The sequence below is a fragment of the Pristiophorus japonicus genome, chromosome 24 (assembly GCF_044704955.1).
Source record: "Pristiophorus japonicus isolate sPriJap1 chromosome 24, sPriJap1.hap1, whole genome shotgun sequence".
Classification (NCBI taxonomy): Eukaryota; Metazoa; Chordata; class Chondrichthyes; family Pristiophoridae; genus Pristiophorus; species Pristiophorus japonicus.
In genome coordinates, this window is record NC_092000.1 from 4,151,174 (window position 1) to 4,168,764 (window position 17,591).

Here is a 17,591-nt window from a genome sequence, read left to right on the forward strand (position 1 = left end):
CTCCTGTCCATGACCAATATCCAGTGATTGCTGCTAGAAAATCTACCTGTGTGGAATGAGGGCAGGAACTGGCTTGGCTGTGATGCCCCCATGGAGAGAGAATTGCCCCATTAATACTACCTAGGCCCACACATGAGAAATAGGCCACCTAGAGCCCTGCCAACGCATTTAGACTGCACCCCGACGAGAGCCCACGTCTTCCCGAGCAGAGGGGGAGCAACTTGAGGGAGAGGGGCCTAGTGATGCTGATATCATCCAGGACAGCATCCCAAAAGGTAGGCAGGTATTGCAAGTTAGACAATGTTAAATAATTTACCAAGTAAGGCCACGGTATGAATGGGATTTGGAGAACCAGATGCAAATCTGGAGAGAGAAGAATTGAGGGATATGGTGACATTGCAGCCAAATGGGTTTAATCTCTTAAACAAGGGAGGTTTGTTGGGCAAGATATTCTGTTCCTATAAATTCTTTCTTTCTTAGAAACTCTGATATATTGGGACATTGAATAATTTTAAGACAGAAGTAGACAGTTTCTTAAAAGATAAGGGGATAAGGGGTTATGGGGAGCGAGCGGGGAAGTGGAGCTGAGTCCATGATCAGATCAGCCATGATCTTATTGAATGGTGGAGCAGGCTCGAGGGGCCGAATGGCCGACTCCTGCTCCTCTTTCTTATGTTCTTATATAGCATTAATTCCTTTTATCCATGCTCACTGTCTGATGTGAGAGCTGACACCAAGCATTCATTACAACTAGTGCACATGATGCAGAATGGAGAAAAATACAAGCTTGGCCAGTAAACTGCTTGGGAAAGCTAAACACAGACATCTCCACAACCTTCCCTCGTGGTCTTGTCTTAACAGTCTGTGCAACTGCCGCCCGCTCATTCCGAGGCATCCCTTGTTCTATCTGTATCTGAAGACTAATTAACTTAAGGGTATCTAATTAGTCTCTAGCCAATGTGTTCCACATCCCTGCCTGTACATCACTGACTTCTCCTGTTTCCATTGAACCTGCAGTTCAATTGGCAGTATCTGAATTCCTTGACCAGATTTCAATCTGTAACACCTTCTAAGATATCCAGCGGCTGAAATTTCCCCCCCCTCCATAAGCTCCATTGCCGCCTCTTAAGAGGCAGGAATGGAGCGGAGAGGCCTGACCAATCGGGGGCAGACCGATGGGCCGACAGGAGCGAAATTGCCCCCCGGCCAGGAAGCGGTGAGAACGGGTTGCCGCACTGCCCATTTTCCCGCTGCATCGGGCACGCGACGACCCCCTTTCCGACCTCCACGCGGAATTGCCCCACGGGAGCGGCATCACTGCCGGCTGGTGCCACTGACAGCTTTCCCCAGCGGAGGGCTCTCTCTGAGGCCGGGTGACGCGTCCGCCCTTAAAGGGGAGGTCGTGCTGCCAGCAACTCCATGTTATTTTTTATTATCGGCTGACTGCCAGGTCGGGCCGACAATTATGCCCACTGGTTCGGCCGGGCCCGCCAATAGGCAGCTTGGCACCCGCTCTTGGGTGCCAGGCCACTGGCCCGGCTAAAATCCCTCCCTGGTGGCCCAGTGTTTGCCACTAAAGTGGCTGCAGAGTTCGCAGGGGCCTTCCCCTTTAACTGAAGGGGAGGGGCGCTGTGACGCGTTATCGCGGCGCTGATGACTTGGAGCGACTGCTGTTCTGATCTCGCTGATGACGGTCGTCCGCACTTCCGCCCCGCCAATGTCTGCAACACCGCTCTGACCGGGGAAAAAAAATAAGGTCCTGAATTTCGCCAGGTTATCTGCCCCCTACATTGGGGCAGACAGAACACTTACAAAACAGTAAGTGCGCCTTGTTTGGGGCAGGGGGGCAATTTCAGCCCCCTCAATATTTTATACGTAAATGACCAGAATGTCTCAATTGGATTCCAATCTGTAAGTTATTCCTAGATATCCTTTATTCTACATATAAACCATTTGAAATCTTGCTCAGACTCCAGTCTGCACCGAGGTAGCTGTTATTCAACGTAGAATCCATCAAAACCCTGGTCCGTAACTCACGACCGGGTATTCATGATAATGTCTGTCGACCACCTGAACCTCTCGATGGGATTTCAGTCTGTAACTCACTACTGACACACGTTGGTACATGCACATGCGCGGGCAACATTTAGGTCAGGTGTGACACCATCCATGGTCAGATAGTTTACCAACAGTCACTGTCCATAGTCACATGTGAAGAAAAGGCATCTGAGTGAGGTATTACAGTGCTGTAGGTGTCCGAGAGACTGTATTCAGCAAACATGAGCACTTCCAAAAGAGAAGAGGTGTGGGGCGGGGTGGGGGGTGAATAGTTAATGACGTTGTTCATACTAATTTGGTCAACTTTTAACCACTTTATGGTCCATGTTCAGTGCTGGAGAGAGAGGTCTACTTTAACTGCACTGGAACATTAACCTCTTACCCCAGGGACCTGGAGCCCTTTCCTGCCTCACTCTAACAACTAGAGAAGCTTCTTAAGTGCTTTTTTGTATCGACAAGTAAAGGATAGAATAGGTTTTAATGCTGCAGGTTAGCAATTAGTTGTCGCAGGAGGACAAGCTGTATATTGTAATTTCCCCTGTAATGTTGTGATGTACAGATAGTCAGGTGCCTCCCACGAAAACTATTGTAGAGTACGTTACCTTTTGGTAATCAGTGGGAGTAATGACTACCACCGCGTTGGTGTTTAATCTGTTTGAGGGTTCCGCCAGTTTCTATACAAAGCAATGGAGAGCTAAGGCTCACTGGCAGGCTGAAATATAATCGCAGAGAAAAATTGCTGGGAGTGAGTTATAGGCTGGAATCTGATAAAGGGATTTAAGTGATATTGTAAAATGAATGAATTTAAAGGGGCCGGAATTGCTCCCCGCCCGGAACGGGGCGCACGCACCCCGTTTCTATGATTTTTACCGCCACGGTGGTTGAGGTCGCCTCTTGAGCGAAACTCCGCTCTTTGTTTTTTTTTCACTCAGATCCGGAAGTCATTCATAATGGGGGCGGATATGCGGCGGTGACACCTCTAGAGGGGCGCGGTGTAGAGTGGCCGCCGCGATTATGCCATCACGTCGCCGCGTCACTTAAAGGGGAGAGCCTGCGCGATCTTTAAGCTTCAGTCCACTGCACCACCAGGAAGGGTTTCGGCCGGGCCTAGAAGGGGCGTCAGGCTGCCGATCGCGCTGCCATTGCAGAAGGTCTCAGCCTCACTGGACCGCCGCGGCAAACCCCCTTGTTTTGGCACCGCCGGGCGGGCCGGTGATTTTCACAGCAGAATTCTGCCGTCGCCGGGGGGGGGGGTTGGTGAAGGTAGATCGGCATTGCGCACTGTGACGACGCACTTAGCACGGGTCGGCAGCAGCAGCGTGGTGGCGGGGGGGAGGGAATGGGTCACTGCCGGGGTTACACGGGAGCGGGATTTTGATCATGGCGGCCATTACACGGAAAGTCGGCGGCCATTGTAACTCCGCAGCGTGGCCGCTGCATTCTGGTGTTAAAAGACCCTCAGGAAAGGGGCAAAGCGTTTTGAGCTCTCATTAGGAACACAGCATTTTTTATTTCTCTAACTCTTGACGGTCAACGTGGGTTTGATTGACTTGCAAATGAAATGAATCAATCTATTTCGATTGTGCTATTGCAGGACATTTGAATACTAAATATAGATATTCTTGTTTATTTATCAGAAGAAATAGTGGGTGAGTCTCCTTGTGGGACTGACTTGCCCGCTCGAATATGTCCGATTGGAATCAACTGCACTGAGTACTGGGAAGGACCAAATTATGGAATCACGCAGTTTGACAACATCCTATTTGCTGTGCTGACTGTGTTCCAGTGCATCACCATGGAGGGGTGGACTGATCTGTTGTATGATGTGAGTAACCAGGAGCCTTTGCTTTAACAAGTCATTGTGCCAATATTGTTCTAATCTTGCAATTAATTTTAGCTTGAGTTTAGGTCTCAGCTCTGGACCTATAATTTTTCTCATTTAATTTGTAGGCTTTGGAATAAATTTAATCCGAATTTTAATTTAGTGTTTTTTTTTCTAAGATTTTACTCTTAGTCTTGGAAAAAAATGTCAAGCATATAAATTTAGCTTTCCATGTTTTGTCCTAATTTTCTCCGGCATGTTTTTTCAAGGTTCATATAATATAAACTTCATTCATTGGCCTGAGAGCCAAACAGAGGCAGAGCTTTTATATGTTTATACATTTTAGTGAATAACCTCAGTTAGTCAGAGGATGCACAGTTTTAAAAGGACAAGAACACTGTACAGTGGTGACCCTTTCAGGCTCAAAGGGAGCCTTATGCTTTAAATCAATGCATGGGTTAATTACACATCAGATTGCACGAGAGCCTCGGTTTGTGCTTGGTTCGCAGCTCAATGAACAAGTTGGAGCCAATGTGGAACAATGTTCTCTGAGAGAGAAGTTCTCAGAAACTTTAAAGATTATTTTGCAGTTAGAAAAGAGCTGAGTGCAGGAGGTAGCAAGTGTGGCAATAATTCTAATTGTAAGAATGATTGTAAAAATGACAAGGTTCCACATAAAAGGTTACTGCACAAGATCAAAGTTCACGGGGTTGGGGGTAGTATATTAGCATGGATAGAGGATTGGCTAACAGAGAACAGAGAGTCGGGATAAATGATTCATTCTCTGGTTGGCAATCAGTAACTAGTGGGGTGCCGCAGGGATCAGTGCTGGGCCCCCAACTATTTACAATCTATATTAATGACTTGGAAGAAGGGACTGAGTGTAACGTAGCCAAGTTTGCTGACGATACACAGATGGGAGGAAAAGCAATGAGTGAGGAGGACACAAAAAATCTGCAAAAGGACATAGACAGGCTAAGTGAGTGGGCAAAAATTTGGCAGATGGAGTATAATGTTGGAAAGTGTGAGGTCATGCACTTTGGCAGAAAAAATCAAAGAGCAAGTTATTATTTAAATGGAGAAAGATTGCAAAGTGCCGCAGTACAGCGGGACCTGGGGGTACTTGTGCATGAAACACAAAAAGATAGTATGCAGGTACAGTAAGTGATCAGGAAGGCCAATGGTATCTCGGCCTTTATTGTAAAGGGGATGGAATATAAAAGCTGGGAAGTCTTGCTACAGCTATGTAAGGTATTGGTAAGACCTGGAATACTGTGTGATGTTTTGGTTTCCATATTTACGAAAGGATATACTTGCTTTAGAGGCAGTTCAGAGAAGGTTCACTAGGTTGATTCCAGAGATGAAGGGGTTGACTTATGAGGAAAGGTTGAGTAGGTTGGGCCTCTACTCATTTGGAATTCAGAAGAATGAGAGGTGATCTTATCGAGACGTATACGATTATGAGGGGGCTTGACAAGGTGGATGCAGAGAGGATGTTTCCACTGATGGGGGAGACTAGAACTAGAGGGTATGATCTTAGAATAAGGGGCCGCCCATTTAAAAGCGATATGAGGAGAAATTTCTTCTCAGAGGGTTGTAAATCTGTGGAATTCGCTGCCTCAGAGAGCTGTGGAAGCTGGGACATTGAATAAATTTAAGACAGAAATAGATGGTTTCTTAATCGATAAGGGGATAAGGGGTTATGGGGAGCGGGCGGGAAAGTGGACCTGAGTCCATGATCAGATCAGCCATGATCTTATTGAATGGCGGGGCAGGCTCGAGGGGCCGAATGGCCGACTCCTGCTCCTATTTCTTCTGTTGTTATGTTCTAATCCTTCCTACAAATACCTAGCTGTTCAATTGTTCTTAATTTGTTTTAACTTAGAAGGGATTACAAAAATATTTTTTTACAGACTATAGTTGGAGCATGGAATGTCCGAGCAGAGACACTGGTGGGAGCAGAATCCATTGTAGCTTTTAAAAAGGAAGTGGATAAATACTGGAAAAAGAAAACCAATTGAAAGAGTATGGGCAAAAAGGCAGGGGCACGGGGCGAAGTGGATTAATCTTTCAGACAGCTGGCACAGACACAATGGGCCAAACGGCCTCCTTTTGTGCTATAAAATTCTGTAATTCTACTTATTGGTCTGTTGCAACTCTTGAGAAAGTGGAATTGAGTGCTAGAAGTCAGTCACAGGAAAAATAAGTGTGGTAGAATAGATTTGACTAGATCAGAATAAATTGTCTTATGATTAAAAGTGACACAGAAGCATTAAAGAAAGTGTCACCTAAGTGTTGCAAAAAACATGTTACAGAAAGTCTCTTTATCTGAGGAAGGACATACATACCTTGGAGGCGGTGCAACGAAGGTTCACTAGGTTGATTCCTGGGGTGAGAGGGTTGTCCTATGAGGAGAGATTGAATAAATTGGGCCTATACTCTCTGGAGTTTAGAAGAATGAGAGGTGATCTTATTGAAACATACAAGATTCTGAGGGGGATTGACAGGGTAGATGCAGGGAGGATGTTTCCCCAGGGCTGGGGAGTCTAGAACCAGGGGTCACAGTCTCAGGATAAGGGGTCGGACACGAGACTCCCAAAGCAAGCACTCTACTCGTAACTCCGACATGGCAAGCGAGCCCCAGGTGGGCAGCGGAAACGTTACAAGGACACCCTCAAAGCCTCCCTGATAAAATGCAACATCCCCACTGACACCTGGGAGTCCCTGGCCACAGACCACCCTAAGTGGAGGAAGTGCATCCGGGAGGGCGCTGAGCACCTCGAGTCTCATCGCCGAGAGCGTGCAGAAACCAAGCGCAGGCAGCGGAAGGAGCGTGCGGCAAACCAGTCCCACCCACCCTTTCCCTCAACCACTGTCTGTCCCACCTGTGACAAAGACTGTAATTCCCGTATTGGACTGTACAGTCACCTGAGAACTCACTTTTAGAGTGGAAGCAAGTCTTCCTCGACTCCGAGGGAGTGCCTATGATCAATTCAGAACTAATCCCATTGCCCCGCTCTCCCCATAGCCCTGTATCAATCCCAAACTAATCCCACTACCCCGCTCTCTCCCCATAGCCCTGTATCAATCCCAAATTAATCCCACTGCCCCGCTCTCTCCCCATAGCCCAGTATCAATCCCCAAACTAATCCCACTGCCCCGCTCTCTCCCCATAGCCCTGTATCAATCCCCAAACTAATCCCACTGCCCCGCTCTCTCCCCGTAGCCCAGTATCGATCCCCAAACTAATCCCACTGCTCTGTGCTCTCCCCGTAGTCCAGTATCAATCCAAAACTAATCCCACTGCCCCGCTCTCTCCCCATAGCCCAGTATCAATCCCCAAACTAATCCCACTGCCCCGCTCTCTCCCCGTAGCCCAGTATCAATCCCAAACTAATCCCACTGCCCCGCTCTCTCCCCATAGCCCTGCATCAATCCCCAAACTAATCCCACTGCCCCGCTCTCTCCCCGTAGCCCAGTATCGATCCCCAAACTAATCCCACTGCCCCGCTCTCTCCCCATAGCCCTGTATCCATCCCAAACTAATCCCACTGCCCCCCTCTCTCCCCCATAGATTCAAACGATCTAAATATTTCACCACACCATGTTTAAATTAATATATTAAATTGTCTTTGAGTACTTTGTTGCTCAGAGGCCTGACCCATTATCGCAAATCTAGGGTTTGAGTAGGTAATCTTCTCAAAGGTATCATGCCTGCAATCACGGCTGCATTTCTGCCTGTAGTTCCCAGTGTGCTGCAGTGTGGAGGTTCACAGCAGGCACCAGTATGATTCTCTGTTTTTAACCTTGGATGCGTGTTTTTCCTCAGGCCATAATAGTACCTGAGTAGGCTTTTCGAAATTATTTCAAGGCAAGCTGGAGGATGAATTTTAGAATCTTTTTGAGGTGAATTTCACAGGAAAGCAATGCTAATGTGTTTATTTTTTAGGAAAGGCTGGCTTAGCAAGTCAGAGTTAGAGGGACTGCTTTATTTTATTTATATTGAGAATTTGAGCTGAATAATTGCTGACATAAAGGGACTGAAAGTTCCGTTTTTGCACGGGGCTAGTTAGTGTTGCCGGCCAGCACAAAGGGTCCGCTAAAGAGTTTTCACCCAGGCACAGAGCGCTGCCCCCGGAATTGCCCCCCCCCCGGGGCTCCACCAGCGGAGAGGGATTTGGGCTGCACCATGACGATAACGTTGTCCGTCGCGCCCCGCGGGGGAAATTGCTCCGCGGGAGCGAGGCCTGAGGGAGCGGGCCCACACCCTCCCTGGTGGACGGCACTGAAGGTGCTGGTCAGATTGCAACGTCACTGCCCCTTTAAGAGAAGGGGACGGACACTGCGACATGACGTCATTAGCCGCGTGGCCGATGTGAGTAGTGGGGCGCTGAGCGTCGCATGCCACGGACGCCCCGGGAGCGCCGATAGAAGGCACGGTTACCGCCCCCCCCATCATTTTTTTTCCAGTAAAGGAGGGCAAATCCGCACCCGCTCCGGCATATCCAGCAAATTCGACTCACTAATTCGAATTATGCGCTGCAAATCCTGCACGGGGCAATTTCGGACCCAAAAGATTTTGGGGGGGGTGGGGGGTGAACTTCATTAGCGCCCCGTTTGGGGGTGATAACTTTTGAAAGCTGGGAAACTTAGCGCTATTGCTTCCCAGCTTTCAAAATATTGCCAGTGGCACTCCAGGAAGGAGGCAGAGTGCTAAAATCAAGCTCCCCACTTGCTTCTTGGAGCACTAAGGGACTCAGTCGGTGCGGAAACCTCAGCAGTGGGCCGTGCGGGGCTGCCGCGTTCAAAGGGCCCTTCCCTCCTTTAAAGGGAAAGGGCCATCGCTGCAGGCTCTGCAATTTATACATCGCCTAACTGGACCACCAAGGCTGCGGTGATCCCACTCGAGCAGAGTGCCGAGCTGAACCATTGTGGGCAGGAACCCGCAAAGAAAACGGCAACAACAAAGGTACGTGTTTTTTTTTTTTTTTTTTGCTTACCTCGGCCACCTCGCCTTTAATCATCGCCCCGGTAACGGGCGACCGCCCGACCCGCGCATCCTGCAGCCGTCGGTGCTTTTCACCCGGCGCTGCTGCAGGGGGCGGAAGTGAATTACGGGGCCCGGCAATGATGTCATGATCGGCAGTCGCAGGAGATAGTGGCTCAATATCGCAGCACCGCCGTTAAACTCGCGGCAAACATGGCGGGAGTCGATGTCAGCAGCGCGTCCGGTCGCAAAGGCCCTGGGAGTGCTAACGGGAGGCACAAATGCACTCAATTTCTACCCCTTATTGATGGAGTTCTGCTGCCTATCTCCTTAGTGAGCAAGGGAAATACCAATTATTTCTTCTCTGGCCACCAAACCAAATTAGGAAAATAAATATCTTCTGTCCACGGGTAGAATTGTCTTTTCATATTTTTCCACTGCAGAGAAGCACCTCTTCACTCCCACACGCCACGCAACAGTGCGCTGTCTCGCTGTCAGGTCAGTGAACAATGCCTCGGGAGATCAGCTAGTTGTAGCATGCATTCCTCACACTATAACTGATGGCACATTGTTACTGATGCAAACTAAGCTTGAAAAAGAAGGAAAAAAGCTAAGCATTTTATAATGGGACCTGATGCCAGAAATTGACACTTTGCTTCCAATCCCAGCACTGCCCTGAGCAAGCAACAGTTACATTCCGCTTGACATTGGTCTGTGTTTACTTAACAGCAATTCAAAAGTGTTACCTTAACGCGACAAATTTCAGCTTTGATATTGGAAAATTGCATTGTGCAGCACATGGTATAATACCCCTTCCTGCTTTTGTAAGACAATACGTCGTCGGATTTACAGTGAGCAAAGCCAACGTGGTTCCAATAGTGTCAGCTGTGGCTCCGTGGGTAGCACCCTCACTTCTGAGTCAGAAGGTTTGTGGGTTCAATTCCCACTGCAGCGACTTGAACCCACAAATCTAGCCTGACACCCCAGTGCAGTGCTGAGGGAGTGCCGCACTGTTGGGAGGCGCTGTCTTTGCGATGAGTTGTTAAACTCTCCCGGGTGGATGTAAAAGATCCCACGGCCCTATTTCGAAGAAGAGCGGGGGCAGTTCTCCCCAGTGTCCTGGGGCCAATATTTGTCCCTCAATCAACGCCACTAAAGCAAATTGGGGCTGATAGTTCCCTCAGCGATAAGGCCTCTGGCCTCCGCTTTCTGGTGCCCAGCGGGCGGTTCGGAATGACCACCAACTCTCCATGGAGGGGCCGCCATTTTAGAAACCGCCCTACCTTTGCGCGCGCCAGCCCTTTTCCGACTCGCGGGGATCCCCTCGCGAAATTGCCCTCACAAAATTGCCCCGCGGGAGAGGCCTGGCCGAGGCCCCCGACTCTGTGTGAAATGGCAGTGCGGCTGCCCTTAATGGGGAGGGCGTATTGCCGCCGCTGCCATGTTGGTCCGACAATTATGCCCCCCCCCCAGCCGCTGGCCCGGCCCAGTGGACCGAACTAAAACATCTGCAGAGCTAACGAAAGGGGAGAGGCGTTGCGATGCGTCAGCACCACGCAGCACATGGCGCTGATGACTGAGCAGGGTGGGAGTGACCTCGCAGTGGGTCCGCCGTTCCGATCAGCCATCGGCGCCGCGTGCACTCGACTGGAACACCGCACCGAGGAGACAAAATCTACCAAGTGCTGGATTTCTCCAGTATCCGCGCCCCGTGGACTGAGACGGAAAAGAAACTTTCAAAAACGGTAGGTACGCCCCTTTTCGGGCGGAGGGCAATTTCTTCCCCGTTACCTGGGTCATTATCACATTGCTGTGCGTGGGAGCTTGCTGTGCGCAAATTGGTTGCCGCGTTTCCCACATTACAACGGTGACCACACTTCAAGAAGTACTTTATTGGTGGTAAGGCACTTTGCGATGTCCGGTGGTCGTGAAAGCTGTTGTCGAAATGTTTGGTAGATCACTTGTATCAAATTTTAATCTTGTTTTAGTTGAGTAGAACAACTCTGGTCAGTGCGCTGCTGTTGATTATGTGGCTAGTTAACCACATGAGAAAGCAGAATGTTTTGAAAATTCATGATGAGCCAGTGCTGGGACCCCCTGCCATGACTAAGTGACTAACTGCACTGCCTGGTGTGGCATTGAGTTATACAGATCGGTACACCTGCAGTTTCAATCACTGGTCTGCGCTGAGTTATCTCAAGCGGGGTGCTGGTAGGGGGCTTTACATTGGGTTTTGCAGACCCTGGGTCAAATAAGATTAAAATGAACCGAGGGCACAAGATTGAGTGTAACACTGCTCCACAGTGGAAGACTCGGCCGACACCCAACGGATTAGGCTCATGCCATCAAAGGGTTACTGTGGAACTGTATCTCAGCAAGATTCAGAAGAGGACAGGAGAAAAAAAATCTTCCAGTACGCTCGCCCTTGAGTGCCAGGTGAAGAGCTATAATCGGGCAATTATTACCTCCCAAAAATCAGCGTGCTGTTGTTTTTAAAATGCAGATTTTTCTTCAGTTTTGTGTTCTCTCTGTGATACTTCCCCCACCCCACACTCTTTCCCCAACCCCCCCACACCCCCGAAAGGTGATGCACACGAACTTCGTTCAACTATGCCCCTGCTGAGATTGCATGATTCACTTTGTTATTGATTGACTGTGTCATGTATTCAACTATCAGTGTAACCCATGTACAAACTGACCTAAGTTGTACACCGTGAGAACACTGACCACAAGGGGGTGAACTTGTGGGAGACACTCCTAACCTGGACTTTCCGGTATAAAAGGGGAAGCTCCACCCACCTTCATCACTTGAGGTCTTGGTAATAAAGGTAACTGGTCACAGAGTGACCTTCACTCAAGTATGGGCATCGTGTGCATTTGTACTGTATAGTAAGGACATATCATTGGCAACGAGAAACTGGGATTTAAAGCACGCAAGCATGGCCACTAGCAGCACAGAAGAGAGGTACTGTGTTGGTGATGATTGGGCCGACTTTATTGAGAGACTACAGCAAAGTTTTGTCACTAAGGAATGTTTGGGACAGGAGTCGGCCGACAAACGCAGGGCTCATCTCCTGACGGTTTGTGGATCCAGGACGTACTCCCTGATGAAGGACCTTCTAGCGCCAGAGAAGCCGGCGGACAAGACGTTTGAAGAGCTCAGTAAGTTGATCGGGGAACACCTTAAACCGGCGAGCAGCATGCACATGGCGAGACACCGGTTTTACACACACCGGCGGCGAAAAGGGCAAAGCGTTCCAGCCTTCGTGGCAGACCTCCGGCGACTGGCGAGGCTATGTAAGTTCCCAGATGTATGCAGAGCGGAGATGCTGCGAGACTTTTTTATTGAGGGCATCAGGCACGCTGGGGTTTTCAGGAAACTGATTGAGACCAAAGACTTGACCTTGGAAGCGGCGGCTCTGATAGCCCAGACATTTATCTCAGGGGTGGAAGAGACCAGAATGATACATGACAAAAATCTTGGCTCAAATGCGGCAAACGACCAGGGAGTCAACATTGTTAACGCGGGACACAGTTCTCCAGGCAGACAGGGGCAATCGGACATGCCCGAGCATGTAGTCAAACCCAACAGGGGAATTCAACAGAGACAATGGCTAGCTGAACGGCGATTCATGCCATCGCAATGGACAATGCGGCCAGTATGGGGGCCATCAACACCTGTTAATGGTGCGTTTAAGGACAGTTACACAGACAGTCAGAGACGATCGACTGGTAATGGACCTTTTGTTTCCAACAATGGCTCATGCTGGAGGTGTGGAGGCAAACACACAGCCAGAGCTTGCAGGTATCAGCAATATACCTGCAGAAATTGCAACGTCAGCGGTCACTTGGCGCGTATGTGCAGGAAGCCTGCAGCCAGGTTGATGTACGAGGAGGACGGGCCCAATGTAAGCCCTACGAGGCCAAATGAACGCTGGGGGAAATCGCTGGAAGCTGAAGTTCAGCGAGTTCATGTGGAGCACATATACAGTTCATGTAACAGGACGCCACCGATAATGATGAAAGTGCTCCTCAATGGCATCCCAGTATCAATGGAGCTAGACACGGGGGCAGCCAGTCCCTGGTGAGTATCAAACAGTTCGAAAGGTTGTGGGTGTCCAAGGCCAGGAGGCCAAAATTATCGCCGATTGACGCACAGCTGCGGACATATACAAAGGAGATCATTCCGGTGCTAGGCAGTGCCACAGTAGTCGTGACCCACAAAGATTCGGAGAACAGGTTGCCACTCTGGATTGTCCCGGGGGACGGTCCCACACTACTGGTGAGGAGTTGGCTTGCTGTCATGAACTGGAAATGGGGCGATGTCAATGCAATTTCTTCTGTGGAGCGAGTATCATGCTCACAGGTCCTGGACAAATTTGACTCATTATTTCAACCCGGCATCGGCACTTTCATGGGGGCCAAGGTAGTGATTCACATAAACCCGGACGCCAGGCCAGTACACCACAAGGCCAGAGCGGTGCCGTACGTGATGCGGGAAAAGATCAAATGCGAATTGGACCGCCTGCTGAGGGAAGGCATCATCTCGCCAGTCGAATTCAGTGACTGGGCGAGCCCGATTGTGCCAGTGCTCAAGGCGGATGGGCCGGTCAGGATATGTGGCGATTACAATGCCACCATCAATCGGGTGTCACTCCAAGACCAGTACCCGCTACCGAGAGCGGAGGACCTCTTTGCGACATTATCCGGTGGCAAACTTTTTTCAAAATTGGACCTGACCTCAGCTTACATGACCCAGGAGCTGGCGAGTGAGTCGAAGAAGCTGACCACCATCACGACACACAAGGGGTTGTTTGAGTATAACTGATGTCTGTTCGGGATTCGTTCGGCTGCCGCGATCTTTCAGCGAAATATGGAAAGCCTCCTCAAGTCCATTCCAAGGACAGTGGTTTTTCAAGACGACATCCTCATCGCAATACTGAAGAACACCTCCACAACCTGGAGGAGGTGCTACGCAGACTGGACCGGGTAGGTCTGCGACTGCAAAAGGCGAAGTGCGTCTTCTTAGCTCCAGAGGTAGAATTCCTGGGGAGGAGGGTAGCAGCAGACGGGATCAGACCCATTGCGTCCAAGATGGAAGCGATCCAGAGAGCACCCAGACCCCGTAACACGACGGAGCTGTGTTCATTCCTGGGGCTCCTGAACTATTTTGGTAACTTTCTTCCCAAATTGAGCACGCTGCTAGAGCCACTACACGTACTCCTACGGTTGTGATTGGGTCTGGGGGGACAGCCAGGAAAGGGTTTTTGATAGAGCACGCAATTTGTTATGCTCCAACACTCGGTTAACATTATATGACCCATGTAAGAAACTTGTTTTAACGTGCGATGCGTCGTCCTATGGGGTCGGGTGTGTGTTGCAGCATGTTAATGCCAAGGGTCAGTTACAGCCGGTAGCTTATGCCTTCAGAAGTCTGTCCCAGGCAGAAAGGGGCTACGGGATGGTAGAAAAGGAAGCGCTAGCATGTGTATATGCAGTAAAGAAAATGCATCAGTACCTGTTTGGCAGGAAATTTGAGCTGGAGACAGATCACAAACCTCTAACGTCCCTTTTGGCCGACAACAAGGCCATAAATGCGAATGCATCGGCCCGCATACAGAAATGGGCACTTACGTTAGCCGCCTATGACTACACAATTCGGCACAGACTGGGCACTGAAAACTGCGCCGATGCACTCAGCAGGCTCCCACTAGCCACCACTGAGGGGGCAACTGAGCATGATGCTGAGATGGTCATTGCTGTTGAAGCTTTCGAAAGCAAAGGCTCACCCGTGATAGCCCGTCAGATTAAAGTCTGGACAAAGAAAGACCCACTACTGTCTTTAGTTAAGAAATGTGTCCTGAATGGGGACTGGGCAGCCACATACGGGGCAATGCCCTGAGGAATTTAAACCCTTTCATGGGCACAAGGATGATTCAGGCCGATTGCCTACTGTGGGGAAACCGCGTATTCATGCCCCAGAGGGGCAGAGAGGTGTTTATCAGAGAACTTCACAATGAGCACCCAGGCATTGTCATGATGAAGGCAATTGCCAGGTCACACGTTTGGTGGCCAGGGATAGATACAGACCTGGAACTTTGTGTTCGCAGGTGCAACACGTGTGCTCAGCTGGGCAACGCACCCAGGGAAGCCCCCCTTAGCCCCTGGTGCTGGCCCGCCAAGCCATGGTCACGCATCCATGTGGACTACGCAGATCCTTTCATGGGAAAAATGTTTTTGGTTGTAGTAGGCGCCTACTCCAAATGGATTGAGTGTGACATTCTCAATTCAAGCACATCCTCTGCCACGGTAGAAAGTCTGCAGGCAATGTTCACCGCCCATGGTCTACCGGATGTCTTGGTCAGCGACAATGGCCTGTGCTTCACAAGCACTGAATTCCAGGACTTCATGGCAGGCAATAGAATCAACCATGTCAGAACAGCACCGTTCAAGCCGGCCTCAAATGGCCAGGCGGAATGAGCAGTGCAGATAATCAAACAGGGGATGCTCAGAATCCAAGGGGGTCCCTACAAACTCGCTTATCTCGCCTCCTGTTGGCCAATAGATCCCAATCACACTCGCTCAGAGGGGTTCCACCCGTAGAGCTGCTAATGAAAAGGACGCTCAAAACCAGGTTATCCCTTATACACCCTACTATGAAAGAAATTGTTGAGAGCAGGCGCCAGTCACAATGTGACTACCATGACAGGAATGCGAGGGCGCGATGTATTGATGTCAATGACCCTGTTTTTGTCCGTAATTACGCTGCAGGGCCCAAATGGCTCGCAGGCACTGTGATTGCCAAAGAGGGGAATAGGATTCTGGTAGTTAAATTTACCAATGGACAAATCTGCCGCAAACACGTGGATCAAATTAAAAGGAGGTTCAGCAACCCCATAGAAAAAGCAGAGGAAGAATACGATGTAGAGTTCACTCCACCACAGGTGACCGAACACCAGAGCCAATTGGAGGAGAGCCCAGTCACTGTGGGCAGTCCGGACAGGCCTGAGGCACCGCAAACAGCAGACACTCAGGCCAGCGCCCAACAACCGGAGCCCCAACTCAGGCGTTCTACAAGGAAGCGTAAACCACCAGAGAGACTTAACCTGTGATCCCAATAAGACTTTGGGGGGGAGGTGATGTCATGTATTCAACTATCAGTGTAACCCATGTATAAGCTGACCTAAGTTGTACACCTTGAGAACATTGACCACAAGGGGGTGAACTTGTGGGAGACACTCCTAACCTGGACTTTCAGGCATAAAAGGGGAAGCTCCACCCACCTTCATCTCTTGAGGTCTTGGTAATAAAGGTAACTGGTCACAGAGTGACATTCTCTCAAGTATGGGCCTTGTGTGCATTTATACTGTATAGTAAGGACCTATCAGACTGCATGACCGTGTGTTATATATAGTACAATAGCCTTTGGCCGCAGGCCAGGATGGCATTCATTGTGCAGAATAAGATGGATAATATTCTATCACAAGAAGAGGCAGAACCTTAATGTCCTCTTTCACTGCAGGCTGGATAGGGATGTCATATCAGCCCAGCAATCCTTTATTTTCAGATTATAACAACATGTGCTAAAATATTGCTTGATTTAGAATGCACCTTGAAATTTTTTTTGCCTGCACAAGCAGGTTTGGGAATTGAAATTCCGACTGGAATCCAAGATAATCTTTAACCATTGAATTGTTGGGGGCCGAAATTGCCCCCCGCCCGAAACGGAGCGCGCGCGCTACCCGTTTCTATAGTTTTTACCGCCGCGGTGGTTGAGGTCGCCTCTTGAACGAAATTCCGCTCTTTGGTTCCTTTTCACTCGGATCCGGAAGTCGCTCTTGCTGGGGGCGGGTACGCAGCAGTGACAACACTAGAGGGGCGGGGGGGGTGGGGGTTGCAGAGTGGCCGCTGCGAGATCGTCATCGCGGTCTCCCCTTCACTTAAAGGGGCGAGCCTGTGCGATCTTTAAACTTCGATCCACTGGGCCACCAGGGAAGGTTTCGGCATGATTGGGTGCCAGGCTGCCTGTTAGCGGCAACAGCCGAACCCGGGAGCCAAAATTGGCGGGCCGACGTAGCAGTCGACTGACAAAATAAAAGTCATGGAGGCCGCGGCAGTAGGTCCTCCCCTTTAAGGGGAGCTGCACCACCTTTCCAGAAGGCCTGAGCCTCACTGAACCACCTTTCCAGAAGGCCTGAGCCTCACTGAACCACCTTTCCAGAAGGCCTGAGCCTCACTGAACCACCTTTCCAGAAGGCCTGAGCCTCACTGAACCACCTTTCCAGAAGGCCTGAGCCTCACTGAACCACCTTTCCAGCAGGCCTGAGCCTCACTGAACCACCTTTGCAGAAGGCCTGAGCCTCACTGAACCACCTTTCCAGAAGGCCTGAGCCTCACTGAACCACCTTTCCAGCAGGCCTGAGCCTCACTGAACCACCTTTGCAGAAGGCCTGAGCCTCACTGAACCACCTTTCCAGCAGGCCTGAGCCTCACTGAACCACCTTTCCAGCAGGCCTGAGCCTCACTGAACCACCTTTCCAGCAGGCCTGAGCCTCACTGAACCACCTTTGCAGAAGGCCTGAGCCTCACTGAACCACCTTTCCAGCAGGCCTGAGCCTCACTGAACCACCTTTCCAGAAGACCTGAGCCTCACTGAACCACCTTTCCAGCAGGCCTGAGCCTCACTGAACCACCTTTCCAGCAGGCCTGAGCCTCACTGAACCA

The 17,591-nt window shown here is 50.0% G+C and overlaps 1 protein-coding gene across 1 annotated transcript in view; it reads left to right on the forward strand.

Moving 5' to 3' along the window:
- Nucleotides 1–17,591, forward strand: part of LOC139238010 (voltage-dependent P/Q-type calcium channel subunit alpha-1A-like) — a 587,825-nt gene that overhangs the window by 271,608 nt on the left and 298,626 nt on the right. Inside the window, 1 exon segment of the mRNA XM_070867408.1 lies at nt 3,705–3,883. Within this exon segment, the coding sequence (XP_070723509.1) occupies nt 3,705–3,883 (179 nt within the window).